At 50.3% G+C, this 25883-nt stretch overlaps 2 protein-coding genes across 16 annotated transcripts in view; one reads left to right on the top strand and one right to left on the bottom strand.

The window, feature by feature from the left end:
• The window catches only part of NUMA1 (nuclear mitotic apparatus protein 1), a 62555-nt gene extending 47062 nt beyond the window's left edge, over nucleotides 1-15493 (top strand). For 3 of the 15 annotated variants that reach the window (XM_070749372.1, XM_070749377.1, XM_070749373.1), the window contains exons 15-27: nucleotides 995-1036; nucleotides 1192-1260; nucleotides 1506-1616; nucleotides 3062-3280; nucleotides 5046-5206; nucleotides 5922-6186; nucleotides 7971-8265; nucleotides 8541-8677; nucleotides 9809-10027; nucleotides 11017-11136; nucleotides 12194-12358; nucleotides 13342-13363; nucleotides 14476-15493. In XM_070749372.1, the coding sequence (XP_070605473.1) occupies nucleotides 995-1036; nucleotides 1192-1260; nucleotides 1506-1616; nucleotides 3062-3280; nucleotides 5046-5206; nucleotides 5922-6186; nucleotides 7971-8265; nucleotides 8541-8677; nucleotides 9809-10027; nucleotides 11017-11136; nucleotides 12194-12358; nucleotides 13342-13363; nucleotides 14476-14648 (1998 nt within the window). In that variant the 3' untranslated portion in view covers nucleotides 14649-15493. The remainder of the gene's footprint in view (nucleotides 1-994; nucleotides 1037-1191; nucleotides 1261-1505; nucleotides 1617-3061; nucleotides 3281-5045; nucleotides 5207-5921; nucleotides 6187-7970; nucleotides 8266-8540; nucleotides 8678-9808; nucleotides 10028-11016; nucleotides 11137-12193; nucleotides 12359-13341; nucleotides 13364-14475) is intronic. The other 12 variants (XM_070749380.1, XM_070749376.1, XM_070749379.1 and 9 more) reach the window with 9 other exon arrangements.
• A 1539-nt stretch (nucleotides 15494-17032) lies between these two features.
• IL18BP (interleukin 18 binding protein) lies at nucleotides 17033-25358 on the bottom strand. The gene is made up of 6 exons (XM_070749397.1): nucleotides 25320-25358; nucleotides 22802-22864; nucleotides 21675-21740; nucleotides 21354-21483; nucleotides 18397-18569; nucleotides 17033-17757 (listed from the first exon to the last, which is right to left on the bottom strand). Exons 1-5 carry the CDS (start codon nucleotides 25336-25338, stop codon nucleotides 18404-18406), a joined length of 444 nt encoding a protein of 147 aa, XP_070605498.1. The 5' UTR covers nucleotides 25339-25358; the 3' UTR covers nucleotides 17033-17757; nucleotides 18397-18403.
• Between the last annotated feature and the right edge of the window lie 525 nt (nucleotides 25359-25883).

The raw sequence follows: 25883 nt of genomic DNA, 5'->3' as shown, positions 1-25883 counted from the left end.
CCGGGCGCTTCTCAGTGTTCTCCCGAATGCCGAACCCGGAAGTTTGGGAAAAGTTCGGGTTCGGGAGGCCGCCGAGAAGCCCCGCCACTGCCCGGCTGTCAGCTTTGTAAAAGAGCCGTGGAGCTGTCATGGAGATGTCCTTCCTGGAGTCCACGTTTTGGCCGGCCAGACGTCAAAGCTCCGCCCATGGAATTCCCTATTGGGATTCCCCACCTCCTTTTGAGCCTCCCGACTGGCCGACAGCTCCGCAGCTCTTTTACAAAGCTGACAGCCGGGCAGTGGCGGGGCTTCTCGGGGGCCTCCCGAACCCGAACTTTTGCCAAACTTCCAGTTTCAGCGTTCGGGCAGCGGGTTCGTAAGGTGAAAAAAGTTCGTAAGAAGAGGCAAAAATTTTCCGAACCCGGGGTTCGTATCTTGAAAAGTCCGTATGACGAGGGGTTCGTATCATGAGGTACCACTGTATCTGCAAGAAAGCAACCCAGCTCAGAGAGCGTCCACAGTTAGTGACCGTTAGCCATCCTGGCCTTTATCTCAGTGTGTTGGAGGTGGGGGCGGTGAGGATCATGTTACATAAGGACCTAAGAAGAAGAGCTCTGCTGAATGGGGCCAAAGCCCCTCAAGTCCAGCCTTCTGTGGCCCACAGTGGCCCCCCAATTGTCCCCCTTGGGATCTTGAGCAGAAAGAGGAGGCAAGACCCCCTCCCTTTCCCTGGACCCCCAACACATGGGACCCCAGGGACTCCTGCCTGCCTCCACCCACATAGAGGCAGAGGCACTTGGACATCCAATGTTTTCTAAGGAGGGGAAGGGGCCTGTGGGGTGAAGAGGCGCTCTCGGTGGTCTCCCCATTTCTGCTTTGTGGTCTTGGGGTGGATTTAGGAAGGGGGAGTTGAGCTGAGACACCAGCCCCCCTCCAGCACTGGAGGGGATTTGGGGGGCCTTGAGTTGTGACCTCCTGACCTCTGCAGCCTTTCCTCCTCTTCCTCCACTTGCAGGCAGAGAAGCTGGAGAAACATCAGCGGGAACAAGCGAAGCAGGTAAGAGGCACAGGGGGCCTGGCTGCCTGGCTTTCTCCCCCCCCCCCACGGGGGAGCCGGCCCCTCCCCTTCTGAAGTTTTTTTTTTTTTTAAACACCCCTCTTCCCCAGTGCTTTGACTTGGACCGACCTCTCCTCCTCCTCTTCCTCCCCCAGGTGGATGAGCTGAAGAAGAAGCTGGCTCAGCAAGAGAAGGGCAACCAGACCCGTCAGCAGAAGGCAAAGGTGGGTCTCCAGCCCAGGAACGCGGGGGTCACTGTACCCCCAAAAATATTCTCCTTTATTGGCAACAAATGTTCCTCCTTGTTGGGACAATTCCGTGTCCTGCCAGGTTAAATCCTTAAATCTTGGAGTGGGAGGAGAAGGAGGAGGAGGAGGAGGCCTGGGGCAGATCACCACAGGGGTGACCTGGAGGGGGGGGCTCAGGAGAGAAGGGGGTGACATAATGAGGGGGGTCCCCCTCTCTGTAGGTGCGTGAGGAGGAGCTCCGTTCGGAGATGAAGCAGCTGAAGGAGAAGACGGCGGAGCTGCAGACCCAGCTGGGGAAGAAGGAAGAGGCCGCCGAGCATTACAAGGCTCAGGTAGGACCCCAGGCCTCTGCCCTCCGTCCCCCTCCCCACGCCAAGAGGGAAGGGCTTGCAGGAGGAAGCCCTCGGTGGGGGCTCTAGGCGGGTCCTATTAGTTGCCACCACACGCTTGCGCTTTCCAATCACGTGGTGCCAGTCTGCCATGCACCCGACAGCTGTGGCGAGGGGGACTATGCGCAGGTCCAACTAGTGCTCTCGGGTTCAATAGAGGTATTGCATTGCCAGTTCTGCATTAGCAAACACTTCAGAAGAGAAGGATTGAGGGGTCGTGATTTCTGACAGTCTCAAAATGGGTGAGCAGTTCAGTCAGGCGGTAGGGAAAGCAAGTAGGATGCTTGGCTGCATAGCTAGAGGTATCACAAGCAGGAAGAGGGAGATTGTGATCCCGCTGTATAGAGCGCTGGTGAGACCCCATTGGGAATAATACTGTGTCCAGTTCTGGAGACCTCACCTACAAAAAGAGATGGATCAAATTGAAGGGGTCCAAAGACGGGCTACAAGAATGGTGGAAGGTCTCAAGCATAAAACGTATCAGGAAAGACTTCATGAACTCCATCTGTATAGTCTGGAGGACAGAAGGGAAAGGGGGGACATGATCGAAACATTTAAATATGTGAAAGGGTTAAATAAGGTCCAGGAGGGAAGAGTTTTCAATAGGAAAGTGAACCCAAGAACAAGGGGACACAATCTGAAGTTAGTTGGGGGAAAGATCAAAAGCAACATGAGAAAATATTATTTGACTGAAACAAACTCCCAGCAGACATGTTTAGTAAATCCACAGGAACTGAATTTAAACATGCCTGGGATAAACATAGATCCATCCTAAAATAAAATACACGAAATAGTATAAGGGCAGACTTGATGGACCATGAAGTCTTTTTCTGCCCTCAGTCTTCTATGTTTCTAAGCAAAAATTCATGGATGCCAAGTGTATCATAGGTGGTGATTGAAATGGATGTCCATGTGCCGCCTCTATGTTGGTTGAGGCAGGCAGGGTTCCCTTGAGTACCACTTGTTGGGGGGTCAGGGGAAAGGGAGGGTCTTGCCTTCTCTTCCTGCTGAAGATCCCCATGGACAGTTGAGGGGCCACTGTGGGACACAGAAGGCTGGACTCCATGGGCTTTGGCCCCCTTCAGCAGGGCTCCTCTTCTTATGTTCTTAAAAAGTTCTCTGTATCTCCCAGAGATGCAACTTTAAGGTCAACCGGCTGGGATCGGACTGCAGCTGCCTTCCAGCCGAGACTTGAAATGACCAAGGGAGGCACCTAAGAATAGGAAAACATAGACTCGGGAGATTTGGGCGCGCGATGCTCAGTTCCGGCTTTGCATTGCATTGCATTCGCACCTCGTGAACTCTCCCTTTCTGGACGAGTGGCGTGGAAGGTAGTTTTGACTTGGAGGCTTCAAGCAGGGGCCGGGCTGACCCGTCCTCTTTTCCAGATGGAGAAGGCACGGACGCACTACGAGGCCAAGAAGCAGCAGCACCAGGAGCTGGTGGAGAAGCTGAAGGGCCTGCAGCAGCTGGAGAAGGAGAACGCCGAGCTCAAGGCCGAGTCGGAGCGCATGGCCAAGGAGTTGCAGCGCACGGCGCTCCAGGCCACAGAGTCGGAGCTCAGCCTGAAGAACCTCACCAGCCAAGTCCGTGTCCTGCAGGCCCAGGTGGGCAGGGCGGGGTGGGCGGGGGCAAGCTGGGCGCTGGTCAGAGGTTAAAGGTCAACAGTGCATTGTCTTATTAAGCACTAACTGTACCCAGCCATGCGTTGGTTCGGTTAAAAAAAGAAAAGAGAAAGTGGACGTTTTGGACACCTCGCCCTCTCTCTCCCCCCCCTTTAAGAGACCGGACCAACCCATCTGCCAAAAGACGATAAGAGCGGCTACACAACCTGTGGTTCCTTTACTTATCAAGTAGATTTTCCTGTGGCAGTTGAAAGAATTATCAGCAGCCGTTCTATCCCAGCCACACATGGATATTTCAGATCAGTCTTTTTATACATAAAGTCTCATTTTTACAAGCTAAAGTCAGGCATGTGAGATAATCTAGGCTAGTGAGGGCAAACCTTTTTTCCCTCCGGTGCCGAAACAGCGGGCATGCACTCTATCATGCATGCGCGAGTGCCCACACCCTTAATTCAATGCCTGGGGAGGGCAAAAACTGCTGCTCTCAACCCCCGGAGGCTCTCTGGAGGCTAGAAACGGCTGTTTCCCAACTTCTGGTGGGCCCAGTACGCTTGCCGTAGGGATCCCAGCGACCGGTTTGGTCCCACAGAGTTGGCCTTCTCCGGGTCCCGTCGACTAAACAATGTTGTCTGGCAGGGCCCAGGGGAAGAGCCTTCTCTGTGGTGGCCCCAGCCCTCTTGAACCAACTCCCCCCAGAGATTAGGACCGCCCCCACCTTCCTTGCCTTTTGTAAACTTCTGAAAACTCATCTATGTCACCAGGCATGGGGAAATTAATATACCCCTTAGCTATTATCATTTATGTATGGTCTGGTTGAGCGGCATGACTATTTCATAAAGGTTTTTAAAATTGTTTTTAACTATTAGATTTGTATATTGTGTATTGTCTTGTTAGCCACCCTGAGTCCTCGGAGAGGGGCGGCATACAAATCTAATAAATTATTATTATTATTTATTATTATTATTATTATTATTATTATTGTGTTTCACCCTCCCCGGGCTCCAAAGGCTTCCCTGGAGCCAGGGAGGATGAAAACGCCCACTCTCATCCCCCTGGAGGCTCTCTGGGAGCCACAAACGCCCTCCCAGAGCCTCTGTGTAGGCCAAAAATCAGCCGATCGGCACATACGTGGCACATACATGTATGTTGTGAGCCGCCCCAGGTCCCCAGAGAGGGGCGGCATACAAGTCTAACGAATAATAATATTAATAATAATTGCAGCTGAGGTAGGGCAGCGCTCACGTAGCAGCAGATATGGCTCCTCCGCGTGCCCCCTGTGGCGCCCATGCCCTAGGTTCACCACCACTGATCTAGGCAGTTTCTCAGTGAGGGTAATTAAGATATAAGAGTTCTGCGGTGAGGCTGCTGCCAGAGAGCAAAGCTGCTTGTGCATTCCTCCGTGAGATAAGGAGTCTCCCAGTGCCACAGACGTACTGACCACAGCTGCCCAGCATTTCAGCGGAGGAGGTTCTTTTTCTCCAAGGGTTTTTAGCAGGGAAATGACAGGTGTCTAGCATAACATGGCCGAGACCTCCAGTCTTCAACGGACTCCATTGCAAAATGTTGTAACTCCACCCCGAATTACACATGCGCCACCCACTAAATACCTATGGGGAGTGGTCAACAATTCCCTAGAGTTAACAAAAAGAGCAGCATTATTGTATGCCACTTCAACACAGGACCTCCTTGGGCCTGGCTCCCTGGGGGCTTCTCTTTCTAACCCTGCCCCAATCATCCCCCCCCCCAGCTGGACTTCTCGGATCGGCAGCTTCGAGAGCAGGGCAAGGTCCAGGCAGCGCTGGAGACCTTCAAGGGCCGGGAGACCTTCCGGCAGAGCTCGGCCGACATCAGCACCGACAGCCTCGACCTGAGCACCAGCGACGAAGGGCAGCCACTTAACTCCACCAGGTACCGGCATCGCGGCGTCCTCTCCTGGCCCTGGAGGGGGGTCTCGGGGCGCTCCCCCTGCCCAGGTTCCTTGGGGAAGGTCTTTGCTCTAGGGGGAGGGGGCTACTGGGTTGCCACAGAAGGGAGGCGGGTTCCCTGGTGGGCTAGCTGGTGTTTTACGACACAACTAGGTGTAACCCCCTCAGTGCTAAAACCTACCAAAGGTCACCTGCTTGTGGTATGAAACACCTGTAAGAAAGCCCAGCGATGGTCAAGGACCCCACAGCCTTCCTCCTCCTCCTCCTCCAAAAACAACGGAAGCCAGAATAGTTTTCGCACAATATTAGAAAATGAAAATATAGAGGAAGATATAATTGAAAAACAATCTTAAAAAAGAACTGGATGAGCTAGAATATTTCAATTGTTGGGATGCATTTGATGACGGGATGGAAAAAAGGAAAAAGCAAAGACAGGGAGTCAATTAATGTTAGAAAGTTGGAGACTAAACGACAGAGGATCGGTTTAAAGAAGGGAGAGACAGAAGAGAGACCTGAATAAGACCCAGTGGAGAGGAACCATGTACGTTATGTGAATATAAGCTATGCAATAGAAAACGAATACGATCAGAGCTGTGTTATAGGCACATTACACAACATCCAATGATTTTAAGTGTTTTTGTGTTTTGTTTTCTGTGTTTATAAGTAAAGTTTATTTTGATTTTATTTTATTTTTAAAGGCCCACTTCTCTGCTTCTCCCCAGCAGGAAGACCCGCCGCTCTTTGTCCGAATCGGGGGTCATGGAAGCGTCCAAGGCCTCCCAGCCGCCGCCCCACAAGAGGGAGTCCTTAGAGAGCCTCTACTTCACCCCCATCCCCACCCGCTCACGCTCCAAGCTGGACAACAGCATCGATTCCATCGGCAACATCACCCTGGACTCCGGGCGGAAGGTCCTCTCTGGCCGCCGGCGTACCACACAGCAGATCAGCATCACCATGATCAAAGTAAGAAGGGGGGCGTGGGCCTTGAATGGGGGGGAGCGAGGGAGCAGGAGACCCTTCCTGGTCCTACCTACACCCGCAGGAGACTGGCTAGCGGAGCCGAGGGCTGTGTGGGGTAGTGGTGGACACCCCTGCCATGCGCACACGGCTGCTGTGGAGTCTGCTCCTTTTGGGTGTGGCATCGCCCCGTTTGTGTTCAAGGTCAACTCAGCCTTCCGTCCTTCTGAAGTGGGTCAAATGTGGGCCCAGATTGTTGGGGGCAAGAGGCTGAGTCTGTAAACTGTTCTGTCCAGCCGGGTCAATTATCAGAAATAAAGACCCACACACGTTGTTTCAAAAGTACCCATAGGCCAGTGCTTCTCAAGCAGAGGGGCGAGCCCCCCTGGGGGGTGCACAGAGTGAAGCCAAGGGGGCGCTACTTATCTCCTTGTGAGATATTCATGTCTCGATCTCATCCTCCTTACTCTTGCATCTAACAGGGGGCCTAATCCTTAAAGTCCCCATTGTTCTCTGAATCAGACAATACCATAATTGGGGGTTCTACAGTCTCTGGTGGTTCCCCAGTCTCCAACTCGGGTGAGAAGAACAGTGGCCTGCACAAAACTGGGAACTGGAGTAGGACACCAACAGAAAGAGAAATAATAAGGAAGATTATGGATTGTGCTGAAATGAACAGACTTAAAGATAAAGAAGATTCAGAATATTATAGAATCTGGGGAAAATGTAATGAATGGATGGGAGTTAAAAATATCTAAAGTGGTGTATATGAATATATTTTTTTTTGGGGGGGGGGGAGTAACATGGAAAAAATAGCAGGTAGACACCAAGATGAAAAAAAGAAATGGTGGCAGCACTGGTTGCTAATGTAAGACAAATTTAAGACAGTTCATGTTTTCACATTATTTTACATGGGAAAATTATTTTCATTAGGGAATCAGCTCAACGTTGGAGTGAGGGTTTTTTTCCTCTCCCCCCCCCCCCCGCCTTTTCTCCATAAATAATGATGAATATGGAATTTATAGAATATCAGATATTGAGGATATATTTGGGGGTTTTGCCTCTTTTTCTTTCTTGGTTTTTATTTTCAAAGTTTAGTCCTTCAGTGATACCTCGTGATACGAACTTTCCGAGATATGAACCCGGGGTTCGAAAATTTTTTGCCTCTTCTAACGAACTTTTTCCATCTTACGAACCCGCCGCCCAAACGCCAAACCCGGAAGTTCAGCAAAAGTTGGGGTTCGGGTGGCCACCAAGAAGCCCTGCCGCCCAGCTGTCGCCTTTTGAAACAGCCTGGGGGCTTCTCAGTGTTCTCCCAAACATCGAACCCGGAAGTTCGGCAAAAGTTCAGGTTTGGCGTTCGGGTTCAGGAGGACGCCGAGAAGCCCCCCGGCTGTTTCAAAAGGCGACAGCCGGGCAGCAGCGGCCAGCAGAGCGCCGTTTTTGTGGGGGGGGGGGGGGGGGGGGTTCTTGCACGCATTAATTGATTTTACATTGTTTCCTACTGGAAACACTGTTTCGCCTTACGAACCTCCTCCCAGAACCAATTAAGTTCACAAGTCGAGGTATCACTGTACTTGTATCTTAAGGTGGAGAATTTAAAAATAAATAAATTTATACCCGAAAGAACCCTGCGATGCCTGCGATGCCACTACTCCTCCGTCTCCTGCTCTTTGAAATCCTTGACCAGCTGAGCCGGATGTGGACCACTCACAACATAAACCGCTTAGAGAGGGCTGTCAAAGCACTGCGAAGCGGTATATAAGTCTAAACTCTATTGCTGTCCACAGAAGCAGCCCAAGCTGGAAGCCCTGGACAGCACCAACGAGTCTTTTGTCAGCCTGCGTTCCTCCGGCTCGAGAGACAGCGGCCAGGAGTCGGTCAAGACCCGCCTGCGCTCGGCAGCGGCTTCCTCCTCCTCCATCCGCTCGCTGGCCAGCCTCCCCTCCCAGGAGTCCCTGGTCAGGCTGGCCGCCTCCTCACCCGACGGCAGCTCCGACCACACCGTGCTGAAGAGCCTGCCTGGCTACCGTCCCGCCACCCGCAGTTCCCAGAGACACTCCCAAGGCGGGGCCTCAAACACCAGTAAGAGTGAGGGGCCACGGGGTGTGGGCCCCGCCATGTTAGGGGTGGAAGGGGGGGACCCTTGATCTTCAGCATGCCGTGAAAGATAGGATCCGAAACCCTCTTGACCATAATCAGTCGCATGATCCCCCCCCCCCCCCGACTGGGTGGCCTAGGGTCCTCGGTCTCCCCTGTGGGATCTTTCTCCCCGGGGGGGGGGATTTGGAGCCCCCTCGGAAAACCTCTCCACCCACGCATTGCCTGCCTCTGCCCCCCTCTCCTCCCTCCCCCCACAGGCCGCAGCAGCTTCTGCGCAGCCCCCTGTGACGACGAGCCCGAGCCACTGGACGGATGGAACCGCATCGCGGAGCTTCAGCAGCGCAACCGCATCTGCCCCCCTCACCTGAAGACCTGCTACCCTCTGGAGTCACGGGTGAGCGACCGCCTGGCCCCCTCCGGTTCTCCCGCCACACGGCGCTCCCGGGTTTCTCTCCTGCTGGGCCCAGGACCCTCGCGGTCTCATTGGGTTTAGTCTCTCGAGGTCTGGACAAAAGGTCTGGGTGGGTGGGGTCCTTCCATAAGACCCCGAGCAGTTTCACCGTGAAGCAGGCTTTTATTCCAGTGACGGCAAACCTATGGCATGGGGGCCACTGGCGGTACGTGGGGCCATATCTGCTGTCATGTGAGCCGTTGCCCTAACTCAGCTCCAACGTGCCTGGGTGTGCCAGCCAGCTGATTTTTGACACACACAGAGGCTCTGGGAGGGCGTTTTTGGTTTTCAGAGAGCCTCCAAGGGGTTGGGGGGACATTTTTACCCTCCCCTGGCTCCAGGGAAGCCTTTGGAGCCTGCGGAGGGCAAACACGAGCCTCCTGAGCCCACCAGAAGTTGGGAAACAGGCCATTTCTGACCCCCACAGAGCCTCGGGGGGGACGGGGGAATTCGTATTTTATTGAGGTCGGAATCAAGAGGAGTGTCAATTTCTCACGGTGATGTTGTCGGTCTCATCCCAAGAATGACACAGAACAGAGGGGTCAAACCTGTGGCCCGATTCGTCACGTGCTGGCCATGCCCATGCCCCATTTAGCAAGGGGGGAGTCATGATATGTCACGTGATGATGCCGTAACGACATGAATTGGACATAGACCAACCCAGTCAAAGTTCAGTTCTCTATTTGCTTAGACACAGTAGCCAGAATCTTGCCAGACTAAACCTGTGGAACTCTCACCCTCATAGATAGATTCTAGGAGATCCCAGAGAAGTGACTATCCTAGGTCTCCTTCTTGAATCAGAATAGAGCTGGAATATCTCAGTCCCCTAAAGGGAATGTGGCTTGCCACAAAAGGGGATCGTGATGGCCTCGGGATTTGATCCCATGACCCTGGGGAGGCTGCAACTGCCCTGAAGTGTGAAAACTAGTCACAAGTCACTTTTTTCAGGGCTCTTGTAACTTTTGAACGGTCCCTGAAGCAGTCGAGGTCTCCCCGTAGTGGCCCTGATTGACCGTGAGGTCTCCTTTGGGGGCTGCCCCTGAATGGCCCCTGTCTTTTCTTTTTCCCCCCAAGCCCTGTCCACTCCTGACCACCATCACAGACGAAGAGGTGATGACCGGAGACCCCAAGGAGACCCTTCGGCGGGCCAGCATGCTGCCCTCCCAGATTGTTGAGGGTCCCAGCACCCGCCGCAGCATGCTGAGTGCCGCCTGGGCACAGGGAGGGGTCGCCACGCGGCAGCAGCGGAAGCGCCTTTCGGACGAGCCCCAGACGGGGCCAGGGACCCCCGAGGTGAGCACCCAGGCCGGGCCCTCGGGAGGAGGCCCACGCCTGCCAGGCTGAGGGAGGCCTGTGTTGCTGCAGCCCCTCTTTCTCAGCCACTGAGGGGGGGCCTGCTGGGGAGGGGCTTTGGGTCACGGTGGGCAGCCTCCTTCCATGCATCAACGCCAGCCTCTTGGGGTGGAGGGAGGCCCCTTGTAGGTCTCTCTGCTTTGCTGCCTCCTCTATGGTTCCTTAGCTTTGATTGTGGGTCTCAGTCACCATGATGGAAAAAAGACTCTAGAAAGAGGGCAGAGAAGAGCTACAAAGAGGACTAGGGGACTGGAGGCTAAAACATAGGAACAATGGTTGCAGGAACTTTCTTGGGGGAAAGATCAGAAGTAACGTGAGAAAATATTATTTGACTGAAATAGTAGTAGATGCTTGGAACAAACTGTGGTTGGTCAATCCACAGTCACTGAATTGAAACCTGCCTGGAATAAACATAGATCCATCCTAAGATAAAATACAGGAAATAGCATAAGAGCAGACTAGATGGGCCAGGAGGTCTTTCTCTGTTTCTATGTATGGCTAGTTTAATGAAAAGAAGGACCAGGGAAGACACGATAGCAGTCTTCCAACATCTCAGGGGTTGCCACAAAGAAGCTATTCTCCAAGGCACCTGAGGGTAGAACAAGAAGCAATGGGTGGAAACTAAACAAGGAGAGAAGCAACTGAGAACTAAGGATAGATTTCCTGACAGTCAGAACGATTAATCCATGAAGAGCTTGCCTCCAGATGTTGTAAATGCTCCAAAACTGGACGTTGTTAAGAAGGCGTTGGATGACCATCTGTCTGAAGGGTTTGTAGGGTTTCCTGCCTAAGAAGGGGGTTGGACTAGAAGACCTCCAAGGTCCCTTCCGACTCTATTCTTCTGTAGTTAGCTGTCTAGGGAGGGAGCCTTCTCTCCTCAGCTGAAGCTTAGTAGAAGTCCATCTCTTCCCCCTCTGTTCCTTCTGTAGGTCAAGAAATCCTCCACTTGCTTCCCCCGGCCCCAGACCCCCAAAGGGAGGACTGAGGACCGCAAGCAGGGCCCCCCGGCGGGTGACAAGAAAAGCAAAGCCCAACCAGCAGACAAGCAGGTAAGGCCCTCCGGGGGCTCGCAGGAGCCGGGCCAAAGTGGTTGTGGGTCACCAGGGGGCCCCAGACTCACCAAAGGGTTCCCCCTTCCCCTGATGGCTTAGAGCAGGGGGGCCCACCCTGGCAAACTTTAAGACTTTTGGACTTCAACTCCCAGATTCCCTGTCAAGGAGTGTGCAGATTGACCCCTGAGTTATCAAGAATACATTTATTTTTTGATTTGATTTGATTTGATTTGATTTGATTTGATTTGTATGCCGCCCCTCTCCGCAGACTTGGGGCGGCTAACAACACTAAAAAGACAACGTAAACAAATCTAATATTAAAAAATCTAAAAACCCCAATTTAAGAGATCGGTCATGCATACAGTCATACCATACATAAATTTTATAAGCCTAGGGGAAGGGAATATTTCAATTCCCCCATGCCTGACGACAGAGGTGGGTTTTTAAGAGCTTATGAAAGGCGAGGAGGGTGGGGGCAACTCCAGAAGAAGCGTGGAGTCCTAGCAGAAGTCCAGCAGGTAGTCAGGAGATAGGAGTCATGATTTAGTCATACAAATGAGATGCATCAAAGTGTACAAAATAGTATTTACTTTAGCAAATAACGTAGTCACGTTAAACAGTCCGGACATACCCAGTCAAATCAGTCAATAGCTATCAATACATTAACAATACTACAAGCCTTGCTTGTACAGCTTAGAAATACATAAACTATCTCCAAACACACTGTTCTTACTACAGCAGTCACAAGGAATCGGCACAAAATGAGCAGAACACACACGGAGAGAATCATGCGCTCTGGCTCCCTCTTGTGGCAGTGTGCAACACTAGCTCTTAAACTTATAGGGCTTCAATACAGACAAGCATTCATTGTTAGCTTGCTTGTATACATATTGCCAGACTGAAACTCTTATCTGCATAGTACTAACAGTGCCCCAGGTGGCCCAGTCTACAAGTCTTAAAGTCTCGTTGTTGTTGTTGTTCTTCTTCTCCTTTTCATCTTCCTCTTCCTCCTCCAATGTGCAACGTATTTTTCTTCCCCCCCCCCCCCCCCCAGTCTGACAGGCGTCACTCGCTGGCCTTCAGCATCCTGAACACCCCAAAGAAACTGGGCAGCAGCCTCTTGCGCCGTGGGGCCAACCGTAAGGTGACTCCCAAAAACTCCCCTCGGAGTGGCAGCCGGAGGTCTCCAAGGAACGCCCCCACCCCTGCGAAGGGCAAGGTAAGGGTGGGGGGGAGGGAGGGGGGAGCCCCCCTGCTGTGCCTGCCCTCCCAGCACCCCACCTGCCTCCCCAATGTCCTCATCCCACACCTGAGCAGGAAGTAGATTTCTTCGTGTTGTGGTGGCCCCCAACCATAAGCCTAGCGCCCATTCTCCCAACAGAGCTTGAAGCTGATTGGCAGGAAGGTCGGAGGGACACACCCACTGTCAACGCCCGATTGGTCGGATTGTAAAAATATCTTCCGAGGCGCCAGAATAGAAGCTTCCGTTCCTCAACACCAGGGGAAGTTTGTCTTTCCCCCCCAAGGGTCTTAGGCAGCCCATGTGAAAGGGTCCTTTGACCCCCCCTAAAGGGGCCCCGACCCCCAGGTGGAGAACCAGGGCCTGAGAGCCTCCGCAGTCCCATGGAATAAGGCCATAAAGTAGAAATGGCATTTAGTATTCAGACTCATATCCCACTTCTGGAGCTTCCACAGCCCCCTCTAAGCAGTGGGCAGAGAACCCGCCTCTTGCCCCCCAACAATCTGGGCCCTCCTTTGACCCACCGGGGAAGGCTGAGTCCACCTGGAGCCCGTGGGGAGATTTGAACCCCTGAACTACAGCCAGCAGTCAGTCCTCTAACCACTGGGCCACCCCAGCTCATAGAACGAAAGGAGGAGGGCAGAAAAAAGAACCGGAAGGAAGGAAGGGAGAGAAAGAGGAAAGAAAGGAAAAGAAAAGAAGGGAGAAGGAATGGGAGGGAAATGGAAGGAAGGGAGAGGAAGATAGAAAAGAAAGGGAAGGAAGGAAAGAGAAAGAGCTTGTGCAGCCCTCTCTAAGCGGTTGACAGAGCCACCCACACAATAAGGTATTTAAACCACCACGTTTACAGTCGTAAGCAGGAAACTCCCCCTGCTGGAAGCAAAAGGGGCTGGGGGCTCTGGATGACGGGGGTGGGAAGGGGGCTCAGCCTTGGCCCCTCTGAGCATCCTTTGCTTCCACAGGTCTCGGGGGCAGCCACAGCAGGCAAGTGCAGGGGTGGCATGAGGCCTTTCCTGTCTGGGGGTCCTCTCCCCTCCCCCCCTCCCTCTCCCACGTTGGGGGGGCGGGTGAGGCTGCTCTCTGGATTTGAAGCACCAGGGTGGGTGTGCACGCACACATGTGAGGGTGACAATATCTCACACGCTCCTGACACACGGTTGGAGGATTCATTGGCACAAACAGCTTTCCTGCCCTCAAGTCCTTCCTTCCTTCCTTCCTGGCAAGTCCTCCTTCTGCTTCCGCCCAGGTGGGTGGGCATAGGATGACCTTGCACCCCTCAAGGAAAGGAGGCTTTGTGGCTGCATCACTTCCCTCCTGAAAAATCCCCCCTCCCAAGGGCCCCTCACCATCAGGCCTCCTGAGTCCTACGGGATTGGGAAGGGTAGAAATCAAATACATTAATAATAATTTATTATTGATAATTTAATAATAATAATTTATTATATTTGTGTGCCACCCCTCTCCAAAGACTCCAAATTAAATTAAATTTAAGTATCCCCTTAATTAAATTCTATAGACAGTGGAAGACAGTCTGGAGGGCAGAAGGGAAAAGGGGGGGGGGGCAATCGAAACATTTTAAATATATTAAAGGATTAAATAAGGTTTAGGAGGGTTTAAGTGTTTTTCATAGGAAAGTGGACACAAGAACAAGGGGACACAATCTGAGGTCAGTTGGGGGAAAGATCAGAAGCCACGTGAGAAAATATTATTTGACTGAAAGAGTCGTAGATGCTTGGAACAAACTTCCAGCAGACGTGGTTGGTAAATCCACAGTCACTGAATGTAAACGTGCCTGGGAGAAACATATATCCATCCTAAGATAAAACACAGGAAATGGTATAAGGGCAGAGCAGATGGACCAGGAGGACTTTTTCTTTTCCTGCTGTCAATCTTTTATTTTTCTAGGTTTCTAGTGTGGCAAACCGTTAATTTATCCCCAACTTCTGACACGTTGGGTTTCCTTTGTGGTGGGGGTTTTTGAGCAGGAGGGTTTCCCCCCAGGCTCCTCCTGCTTCTGGGCCTCTCCCCCTCCCTCCTCACCCCCTGCCAGCCCCCCACCCTAATCCCTGCCTCTCTCTCTCTCTCTCCCCCTGCAGAGCAGCTCCAAGTCCCAGAAGGTCCACTTCTAGCCCCCTCCGGTCCGGCTGCCGATTCCACCGTGTTCCATCTCTGCCCCCTGGAGAAAAGGGAGGAGGGGGCCGCTGCCCCCCCACCGCTGCCAGCACCTGCCTCCCCCTGCGCCCTCTCCCCCTGCCTCAAGCAGGCCTAGGAGCTTGGCCTTCTCGCCTCCCTGCCTGTCCCACCCTGACACCTCCCCTTCGCAGCCTCCGTGAGTGTGGGCGCCTTCCTTCCCCCCCCCTTCTTTTCCTTTCGATACTTCCCTTCCCCCACTCACTCGGGGCCATGCGGGTGGCGTCCCAAGGCCTTTTGGGGGGGGCGGGGGGTCTTCTCGCGTCTGCCGATGCCCCCCCCTCGCAATCTTGTCCGTTCTGTGGGAAGGCTTATTCCTTTGGCCAGGAGGGGAAGTGGGTCTCCTGTCTTGTGCTGCTGCTTCCCAGCCCTGGGGCCTTCTCGGGGGCCACGCCCCGGCAGAGGATGGGGAGGGGTCTCTGCCGTTCCCTTAGGGAGGGGGGGAGGGACAGCTTGGGCGCACAGCCTCTTCTTTCCGCCACAGCTTTACTAAGCTTTGCCCCTTGCTTCGTATCGCAGTCCCTGGGAGCCTGGGTTGGGGGCCCGGGAAAGGTTTCCAGGTGGGCGTGCCAGAAAACTCACCTGGAGCCAGGTAGGTGGGTCAGGGCGGGGGTGACCCTGGGGGGCAGATCGGAAGGCCTGGCCCACAGCCGAGCGGAGGCCAGAAACCACGAGGCTGCCCAGGGCCGGCTGGGTCTGGGGAACAGTCCTGGCCCTCCACCGGAGACCCCCCCCCTCAAGTGGATGGAGGAGAGAGGGAGACCCTGACGGAAGAAGGCTCCTGGGCTGAGGGGGGGGCGCCACCTGGGCTTTCCCCCTGCTTGCAACCCTCTACTTACTCGCCTTTGTAGAGATTTTAGCAGGAAATGTGTCATTTTAAAAAATAATGTTTCTACTTGTAAATAAATGGTATTTTTCTCCCAAGAGTGGCTGGAGTGTGGCTTTGCAATCCCTCTCTCTCTCTCTCTCTCTCTGCCTACTTGGAGGTCAGCCCCACCACCCCCTCAAGAAGGGGCTGGGACTTTCAGCCTCATAATCGTTTGGGGCGACTGGACGGGGCTGGCCTGCAGCATAAGGTCCGGCCAAGGATCCCCTGCCCCTCTGCAGAATCTCCTGTCAACCGTCTCAGCCTCCTTTCTGGGCTCTTGGAGAAAAGGAGAAAAGCCCCCCAGTAGATGGGATTATTATTATTATTATTATTATTATTATTATTATTATTATTATTATTAATTAGATTTGTATGCCGCCCCTCTCCGCAGACTCCAGAGGGGTCCCTACAATTGTGCAGAGTTTGAAATGGAATACAGAACACACAACTTAAAAACAGAAAGAAATAGGACTCTCTACGGGTCAAGTGCAGTTGGACACAGCAGGAATTTATCTTTGGTGCAGATGCTCTCAGTGTGCATATAAACAACAAACAATGGGTCATAAACCATAGCTCACATTCACACGCAAACAGTTGATAAGACAAAGCATAGGGGGGGGAGTTTCTTCTTTTATAGCCAGATGTTCAACCTGGGCAATTTTCAGACATGTGGACTTCAATTCCCAGATTTCTCCAGCCAGGCTGAAGTCCGTAGGTCTTAAAAAGCTTTTGTATTTACAGGCTGAGAAATGCATCCGGGAACTTCAGCTACATAACTGAAGGAACTAAGAGATATTTAAAAAGCTTTCTTTAAAAATATTAGGGTAGAAATTAAGAATCTTAAGAAAATCGGTCGTGTTCCACCGGCTCTAGGGCCTTGTTGGTGGCCGCCTCAGTGGGTCTCCCTTGCAGTTCTGAGCACAAACCGGCCGTATGTTTGAGATGCAGTCATTAGTCTATAGCAGGGATGGTGAACCTATGACACAGATGCCACAGGTGGCGCATGGAGCCCTATCTGCTGGCATGCGAGCCCTTGCCCTAGCTCAGCTCCGGACAGCTGGTGTTGGGCTCTCACGGAGGCTCTGGGAGGGGGCTTTTGGCTTCCAGCAGGTCTCCAGGGGGGTGGGGGAGGGCGTTTCCCCCCTTCCTGAGCTGCAGGGAAGCCTAGAAACACGAGCCTACTTGGATCCCCCAGACATTGGGAAGGCCTGGGGGGCTCTGTTTTTGCCCACCCCAGGCATTGAATTATGGGAGCAACTGAGGAATGAAAGGTTCGCCCTCACTGGTATATAGGGAGAAGAGAAGTAGCGAGAGTACACAAGCCTTGCGGGATCCCTGTGCCAATTGTCCAGGGATCTGGTGTGATCCTGCTTAGCTCCCCCTGCGGCTTCCTTTCTGTTAGGAAGCTTGTGATCCACTTAGTTTAGTTCGAAGAGCCTCTGCTGAACTAAAGTCTTCTAAAAGGACCCTTGCCGAGAACCCCTTGGCTCTCGTTGCTGGCAAATCACAGCTTATTCCCAATTTGGGGGATAAAATCCCACCCCCCTCCCCAGCCCCCCCTCCTCCTGCATGGAAAAAGGACAGTTTCACGGCGCTTAGAATTCTGGGTTTTAATTGGTGCGGTGAATGCAACAGAGGAATCGTGATTTACAGAAAGGGATGGAGAACTCCCTTGACAATCTGGGCTTCTCAAGTCTTCGTGACTTTTCTTTCCTTGCGTTAAAATGGGGTGCGAGAGGCCACGTCCTTTGGGCCGCAGGATTCAATCGTGTCCCAAGACAAACGGTTCAAGGTGGACTTTGAATCTTCTGCAGCGTCTCCAGGAATCTGGTCCTCTCATCTCAGTCACCGCTCTGTCCTGGCTTTTTAAAAATGAATTAAATTGACATCCTCTCCTGTTTACCCCATAAGGCGACTTATAGATTACAAAAATTCAAGCAGAAAAATCATTGAAAAATATCCAAACTATGCAAATCTTTAAAAAACTACAAAACTACAAAACCCCAGGATTTAGAGACAGACGGTCTCCTCAGCCTGGTTATTTACTTTCCTTGCGTGGTTGCTGCAAAATACACTCGTAGAAAATGCACAAATCGGGGTATGGGGAATGGACTGTGGGGGGGTCCTTTGGGTGGGTGCCCAGAAGTCCTGCCTTGTGCGTGAGGACCCTCCGTTTGAAAATCTCCAGCAGAATAATTTTAGGTTTTTTTAGGTGAGTGTTATTCCCCAATATTTCTAAAACAAGAGTCTCCAAATTTGGTGATTTTTAAGACTTGTGGACTTCAACTCCCAGAATTTCCCTCGTTGGGTCAGGAAACATCTGCAGGGGGAAAAAAACCAAACTCAGAGAACGCCAAGGACCCCACAGTCCTCTTCCTCCCTCCTCTTCTTTCTCCTGCTCTTCCTCCTCTTCCTCTTCCCCCCTCCTCCTCTTTCTCCCCCTCTTTCTCCTTCTTTTCCTCCTCATCTTTTTCCTTTTCTTCCTCCTCTTCTTCCTTCCTCCTCCTCCTCCTCCCTTCAAACCCCTCCCTTCCTGCACTGATGGTGTTCCCTTGCTGGGTAATGAAAGGTCTGCAAGAAAACCATGCTCAGAGACCACCTAGGAGCTACAGACATTTCAAGGGACGCGAGAGGGCGGGGGGGGGGAGCTTAAAGAAGAGATAGACGGGGGAGGTGCTCTAAATGTGCTCTCGTAAGATGTTTGGGCCTCTAGTTCTGGGGAGCCTAGTTCTCATATGCCACCTTCTCGGTGGTGGCTCCTGGTGAAGACCCAGAGTAGTCCTCTTCAGCTCAGGGGCTCATTTAATGGAAAGAGCAAGCTGCGGTCCCACCATCAAGGTCAGGGGTTCTGCATCTTCAGGGCCCTTGTGTTGGTGCTCAGATGGACCATGGCCAAAACTTTCAGATCCCACCTGCCCCACAGGTGAGCTACAAGATGTGCCCGGTTGATGTTGCTCACCTCTCAGTTATTTGGGGCACCCCGAGCTCTGCTCCTTTTTCGTACTCGACCACTGGAGGGTCTCCTGAAACACGCCGGAGGGGTCAGTGATGAGGCAGTCAAATTTGGTGTGCAGGTCTTGTGCGGTCAACTGGGAGAAGATCAGCTTCCTGGTCAGTGTGCTGCCTTTCTCTCTGGAGAAGGAGCAGAAGAGAAGCTGAAGAAGAGGAGGAGGAGAAGGAGAAGGAGAAGAAATAACAACAACAACAGCACAAATCCTCCTGGGAATGAGCCCTTGGTTCCCTCCAGAGGTGCGAGGCCCAGTTTCAACTGTTGTGGACTTCAGAATGAAAGCCAGAAGGGATCTTGGAGGTCTCCTAGTCCAGCCCCCTGCTCTAGCAGGAGATCCTATAACCTTCCAGACAAGTGGTTGTCCAGTCTCTTCTTTAAAAACTCCAGTGTCGGGGCACCCACAACTTCAGGTGGCAAGAAGTTAAACAGGTTAATTGTCCTCACTATTAGGAGGTTTCTCCTTAATTCCAGGTTGCTTCTCTCCTAGCTTAGTCACCATCCATTGCTTCTGGTCCTGCCTACAGGGGCTTTGGAGAAGAGGGGGACCCCCAACTCTTCTTTGGTAGCCCCTCAGATACTGGGACATTGCTATCACATCCCCCCGGTTCTTTTCTCTACACCAGCCATTCCCAGTTCCTACAACGGTTCTTTATATTTATTTATTTCGTGATATTTATATGCTGCCCAACTCCAACCGGACTCTGTGCAGCTCACAACAATCACAACAACGAAAAAGCAACATAACCACAATAAAACAGCAAATAGCATAAAATACATAAATCACCCTTACAAAGCTATACATGCACTCAATCATTCCTATGTTCGGGCCTGGACTCATCTTTGTTGCTCTTTGAACTTTTTCCAAATTCCCGACATCTTTTTTGTAGCGTAGTGACCAAAACTGGATTGGGCATTTCAGCTGTGGCCGGAATGAAAGTCTTTATAAAGCGGTAAAACCCCTTTTTTCCCTAGGTAGAAGTTTAACTTGGGACGGAGATCCTGCCTCGTGTTTGGAGAGAGAGCTGGGTCCCCTCTGCTCTGCCTTTCTCAAGAAATTAAACTAAACTTAATTTAGAGAGGGTCTGCAACTTGGGCGTCCTCCTCGATCCACAGCTGACTTTAGAACCCCATCTTTCGGCTGTGGCGAGGGGGGCGTTTGCCCAGGTTCGCCTGGTGCAGCAGTTGCAGCCTTATCTGGACGGGGTCTTTGCTCACAGTCACTCATGCCCTCATCACCTCCAGGTTCGACTACTGCAATGCTCTCTACAAGAGTGTTTGGAAACTGCACATTGTCCCAAATGCAGCCGCGTGAGTGGTATTGTGCCTCCTGAGACATGTCCATATCTCGTCATCACTCCACGGACTGCACTGGCTGCCGATCGGTTTCCGGTCATAATTCAAAGTGTTGGTTATGACCTATAAAGCCCTACATGGCATTGGGCCAGATTACCTCCGGAACCGCCTTCTGCCGCACGAATCCCAGCGACCGATAAGGTCCCACAGAGTTGGCCTTCTCCGGGTCCCATCGACCAAACAATGTCATTTGGCAGGACCTAGGGGAAGAGCCTTCTCTGTGGCAGCCCCGGCCCTCCGGAATCAACTCCCCCCAGAGATTTGCGCTGCACCTACCCTCCTCGCCTTCCGAAAGAGTTTAAAAACTCATCTCTGTTGCCAGGCCTGGGGCCACTAGATCTTCCCCCCACTGACTAACGACTGTGTTTAGAGTGACCGATTGAGTGAATGATAAGTTGAATGTTTTTTTTAGGTTTTTAGGATATTTTTAAGCCTTTTAATCATAATTAATTGGATCAACTTGTTTTACTATGTATTCTATGTTTGTTGCGAGCTGCCCCAAGTCCAAATCTGATAGATAGATGATGATAGATAGATAGATAGATAGATTAGATAGATAGATAGATAGATAGATAGATAGATAGATAGATAGATAGATAGGAAGATAGATAGATAGATAGATAGATAGATAGATAGATAGATAGATAGATAGATAGATAGATAGATAGATAGATAGATAGATAGATAGGAAGATAGATAGATAGATAGATAGATAGATGATGATAGATAGATAGATAGATAGATAGATAGGAAGATAGATAGATAGATAGATAGATAGATAGATAGATAGATAGATAGATAGGAAGATAGATAGATAGATAGATAGATAGATAGATAGATAGATAGATAGATAGATAGGAAGATAGATAGATAGATAGATAGATGATGATAGATAGATAGATAGATAGATAGATAGATTAGATAGATAGATAGATAGATTAGATAGATAGATTAGATAGATAGATAGATAGATAGATAGATAGATAGATAGATAGATAGATAGATAGGAAGATAGATAGATAGATAGATAGATAGATTAGATAGATAGATAGATAGATAGATAGATAGATAGATTAGATAGATAGATAGATTAGATAGATAGATAGATTAGATAGATAGATAGATAGATAGATAGATAGATAGATAGATAGATAGATAGATAGATTAGATAGATAGATAGATAGATAGATAGATAGATAGATAGATAGATAGATAGATAGATAGATAGATAGGAAGATAGATAGATAGATAGATAGATAGATAGATAGATAGATAGATTAGATAGATAGATTAGATAGATAGATAGATAGATAGATAGATAGATTAGATAGATAGATAGATAGATAGATAGATAGATAGATAGATTAGATAGATAGATAGATAGATAGATAGATTAGATAGATAGATAGATTAGATAGATAGATAGATAGATAGATAGATTAGATAGATTAGATAGATAGATAGATAGATAGATAGATAGATAGATAGATAGATAGATAGATAGATAGATAGATAGATAGATAGATTAAATCAAACCAAACCAAATCACTCACTCGGTGTCTTCCTCCTTTACCGTCCCGTTTGGGTACAGCTGGTCCACAAAAGTGCCATTGGCCAGCCAGTACATGATGCCACTCTCGGGGTGGACGGTTTCGCCCTTGCAGGAGACGTGGGCCTTCTCCCCTGAGAGCCACAAGGAAGAGAAGAACATTGTCCACCCGTGGAGGAATCGCAGGGCCCCCTCGGCCCCCTCCCTCAATCCGCGGATTCCCTGCCACCCACACTCTCCCCCCGCCACAGATGTTCTCTCAACCACTGGATGTTCTCTTCATCCACTGAGCCTCCCCCCCCTTCAGATACCTGGCAGGACCTACCGATGGACGCTGGGGGGTGGAGGAGGAGAACAGACGTGATCTGGGAGACTTTCTCTGCTGCTGGAGCTGAAAAGAGAGCAGGTGGGTTTTTGGGAGGGGCAGGCAACATCGTCGGAGAAACCTGGGATGTAAGTACTAATAATTGTGCTATTATACACCACAGCAAAGTCAAAGCCACACAAGTTCTAATGGCTGAACAAGAAATTAAAGTGTTATGATACATTAAATGTTGCGTACATTTATCGTTTGAACCCATGCTTTGTGACCGGTTCTATTCAAAGGATAAGGGAACCATTAATTCCTGATGTAGTAGAAGTATTAGAACCTAAGAAGAGCCCTGCTAAGTCAGGCCAAAGCCCCTCGAGTCCAGCATTCTGTGTCCCACAGTGGCCCCCCAGTTGTCCAGGGGGATCTTGAGCAGAAAGAGGAGGCAAGACCCTCCCTTTCCCTTGACCCCCAACACATGGGACCCAAGGGAACCCTGCCTGCCTCAACCAACACAGAGGCGGCACTTGGACATCCGTTTCCATAACTATCTATGATACACTTGGCCTCCATGAATCTGTCTCATCCTGCCTTGAAGCTCTCCAGGCTGACAGCTGTCACGACCTCTTCTGGAAGTGAATTCCATCAACCAAGGACCCTCTGGGTGAAGAAGAAATATTCCCCTTGATTTGTCCTCACTTTCCTACCTGTGAGCTTTAGGGAGGGGCCCCCTTGTCCTAGGATTGTGTGATAGAGAAAAGAATTTTTCTCTCTCCACCTTTTCTATCCCATGCAGGATTTTATTCCCTTCGATCAAGTCCCCCCTTCAACGCTTCCGTCTTTCAACCTTGCAACCTGGTTTCCTAAGGGAGGGGCTCCATTCCCTTGGTCATTCTTGTTGCCCCTTTTTTGCACATTTTCCAGTTCCATTAATAACACGGTCATTGACAAAACCACCATTGGTCAATTGTAGGAGGCAGCTTCAGTGCAGAAGAGCTGACCTCCTGCCATGGGACCGTCTACACCCTCAAATATCCACACCTGCCTGTCGCGGACCCTTGGGGAGGACTCGGACAGGTGGCGGAAAAAGGCCAGGTCCAGTCTGCCACATCTGGCTGTGCAACCCATCACAGTGGCCCTACCTTGGATGGAGGGGGAGGCGCTGAGTAGAAGCAACAGCAGGCAGGCAGCGAGAGGCCAGGCATCTGGAAAGAGAAGAGGGGGGCACAGATCAGTGGGGTGGGCCCCCTGGCTTCCTTGGGTTTTCAGACTACTTTTAAGTTTACATTTCTTTTTTTTTTCTTCCGTTTTTAAAATTTTAAAATATTTTATCATGCAGGCTATATTGCCCCCCCTCCCAAATTGTAAAGTCTAGATTTTATTTATTACATACAGTACTTCAAAATATTTAAGAAAGTAAAGATAATAAACAAATTAACATTGTTTTCTTTTTTTCTTTTTTCTTTGAAAAAAGTTTTATTGGCCATATACACAATTTAAAAAGACAATAATCTTGGAATCTGCTTCATACTTCTTTACATTAATTTTATATTGCACATTGTCTTAAAATGGACAAACATCTTACACAAACATAGAAACAAAAAACAAGAAAGAGGGGAAAAAATGTAGAAACATGTAACAACTCCCCCCCCCCCCCCCTTTGCTGTTTATCTTGGTAGCTCTTTCTTATACCTTGTATATTATTTTACGATGCTCGGTACCAACGGTTTCAGCTTTATGTAAAGTCTTTTTTGATTTGTGGATATACAGTATTCTTATACTTAGTGTCAACAATAGCCCTCTTATATTTATACAGCTATTTAGCACAATGCCCTTTCATACAGCTTTCTTTCTGCTGCTTCTTTTCTACCCAACTATAAAATTCTTTCATAAGTTTTTAAAACTCCGTAAGTTTAGATTTCTTATACGTTCCGATTTTGTATTTATCTTTGTTGTGAGTCTACGGAGAAAGGCTGCATAGAAATCTAAATAATAAATAAATAAAAATAAAGTGGAGCGAGTGGCCCCTTCCAAGCCTTGAACCCAGGAAAGGAGCCCATGGAACAGGACCTCCGTGGCAATTATTTATTTTATTTTATTTTATTTATTCTGTCCAAAACATAATGAAGGTGACAGAGGATATACTCATAGTAAAATATATCAATGAAGGAACAGAAGAAAAGATATATAAAGAGGTATAGGAGGGACAATAGCACAGGGGACGGAAGGCACTTAAGTTGAACAGTTAATTAAATTGAACAGTGGAAAAAGTGTAAGGTTTAGGCGAGGAAAACTAGAATTGGAAGTCCACGAGTCACAAAGGGGCCATGGTCTCCCCCACCCTATTGTTGCAGCCTGATAAATGTACTAAAATAATAAACCAATAATAGTAATAAAATCCCCAGTCAAGCTGCACTGGATATCTATTCTCTTTTACAAGAAAGGTAACTTTAAAAACTCAGGAAGGAAACAAAAAAGAGTAGGAGAGATTATCACCAGCATCTCCCACCCAGATAAGGAGGGATTAACACCAGACAAATGGTCAAGCAGAAAATGATACCCTAATAATAACATAAAATGTAAAAATGAGATCCCTGACGTCCACGTGGCCCCCACCACTACTGGGTTTCTGAAACGCCTTGAAAACCGGACTTTGCTGGCACACCTGGGGTCCCCTGAGAATTGACACCTGTCTATCGTCCAAGACACAAATTGATTGGGACATTTGGTATATGAATGGAGTGACTATATTGTAGGGTTCTTATTATTATGACAGGCTGCTTAGGATTATGGAATTTAACTATTATGGAATGTTTTTAATTATCATGAAATGTTTTAATCTGATTATATTGTTTTATAAATATTGTTATAAGCCACCCTGAGTCCTCAGACAGTGGGCGGCATATAAATCCAGTTAAATAAAATAAATAAGTAAATGAGTAAGTAAGTAAAGAAATAAGAAAATAAATAAATAAATAAGTTTGATTTACTTAGAGTTATATTGTGATGTTTAAGTGTTCCCTTTATTTTTTTGAGCAGTGTATAAAGAGCCACCCATCCATCAACCCATCCACCCATCTTACATTGATTTTATTTATTTTAGGACATTTCTATTGCCGCCTATTCGCCTGGGGACTCAAGGCGGCTTCTGCGCCGTCCACCTGGCTCTCCATCCCTACAAATTGGACGGGATCCTACCCAAAACGCGCAAAGGATGGAAGGCTGCGCTGCCTCCCCTTTTCGGCTACCCGGGGCTTTGCTTCTCTGCCCTGCAGGTGGACCGAGGCTCCCCTGTCGCCCTCCAAGCCCCGGCAGCGTCCCGGGGAAGGCTGCTTCGGCTGCCCCCCCCCCCCCGATGTCGAGGGGGACCGGCGGGAGGGCTTTGGCCGCTTGCGCCGGGGCGCAGGGCTGGAGAAGGGGGTCTCTTGGCTCGTCAATGTCCCGGGTGGTCGTCGGGGCGCCGGACTGGGCTCCGGAGAGGCCGAAGGGGCGCCGGAGGGTCTCCATCCCCTCCCACCCAGCGGTCCCTCCCGGAGCATCCCCTTGCCAAGCGGTTGTGCGCCCCAGGGCGGCCGGACGCTACCTGGCGCAGGTGAGCTTTGCGGGCGGTGGCTCCTGCGGGAGAGGAGGCGGGGCAGGTGGGCGGCGGCCGGGGCTTACCTGGGGCCGAAGGGGGCATGGCTGGTCCTTCCTTCCTCCGGGCAGGGCTGCTGATGCGGCGGGAGGCAGAAGCGGCGCTTTATAGGCTGATTTGGAAACCTCCGCATTCAGCACTTTCCACCCCGAGGCTGACTCAGCCGCCCACCCAGCCGAAGGCGCGCTCGGAAAACATCCCAGGGCCGCCCCGCCCCAGCCCGGAGGTTGGGGGCAAGAAAGACCCCGGTCCGACTCCCTGGGGGTCTTTTCCCAAGAGGCTGCGTCAGAATGCATAGACTTATCTGCCGCTTCACAGCCCTCTCCAAGGGTTGACAGAATCAGCCTCTTGACCCCAACAATCTGGGTCCTCATTTGACCCCCCTGGGAAGGATGGGTGGAAGGTCAGACTGGCAGATCTTGACAGTGACCACTGAATCCAAAGCAGGATATTTTGGGTGTCTTTTTATGAGTCTCCGGAGAAGGGCAGCCTTGAAATCAAACTAATAAATAAACAAAATAAAATCATATTACTGTGTTTGGTTTATATGGATGGAATTATTTGATGTATGGTAGAGAAAAATAATTTTT

Source organism: Erythrolamprus reginae, chromosome 4 (genome assembly GCF_031021105.1).
Source record: "Erythrolamprus reginae isolate rEryReg1 chromosome 4, rEryReg1.hap1, whole genome shotgun sequence".
Lineage (NCBI taxonomy): Eukaryota > Metazoa > Chordata > Lepidosauria > Squamata > Dipsadidae > Erythrolamprus > Erythrolamprus reginae.
The sequence above is the reverse complement of the archived record's forward strand: the minus strand, read 5'-3'. Positions and strand labels throughout refer to the sequence as shown.

Coding starts and splice junctions, on each gene's coding strand:
- IL18BP (XM_070749397.1), bottom strand. Junction 21,741..22,801: donor CGCCTCCCCCTCCATCCAAG/GTAGGGCCACTG, acceptor CTCTCTTTTCAG/CTCCAGCAGCAGAGAAAGTC. Junction 18,570..21,353: donor GTAAAGGAGGAAGACACCGA/GTGAGTGATTTG, acceptor CTCCTTCTCCAG/AGAGAAAGGCAGCACACTGA.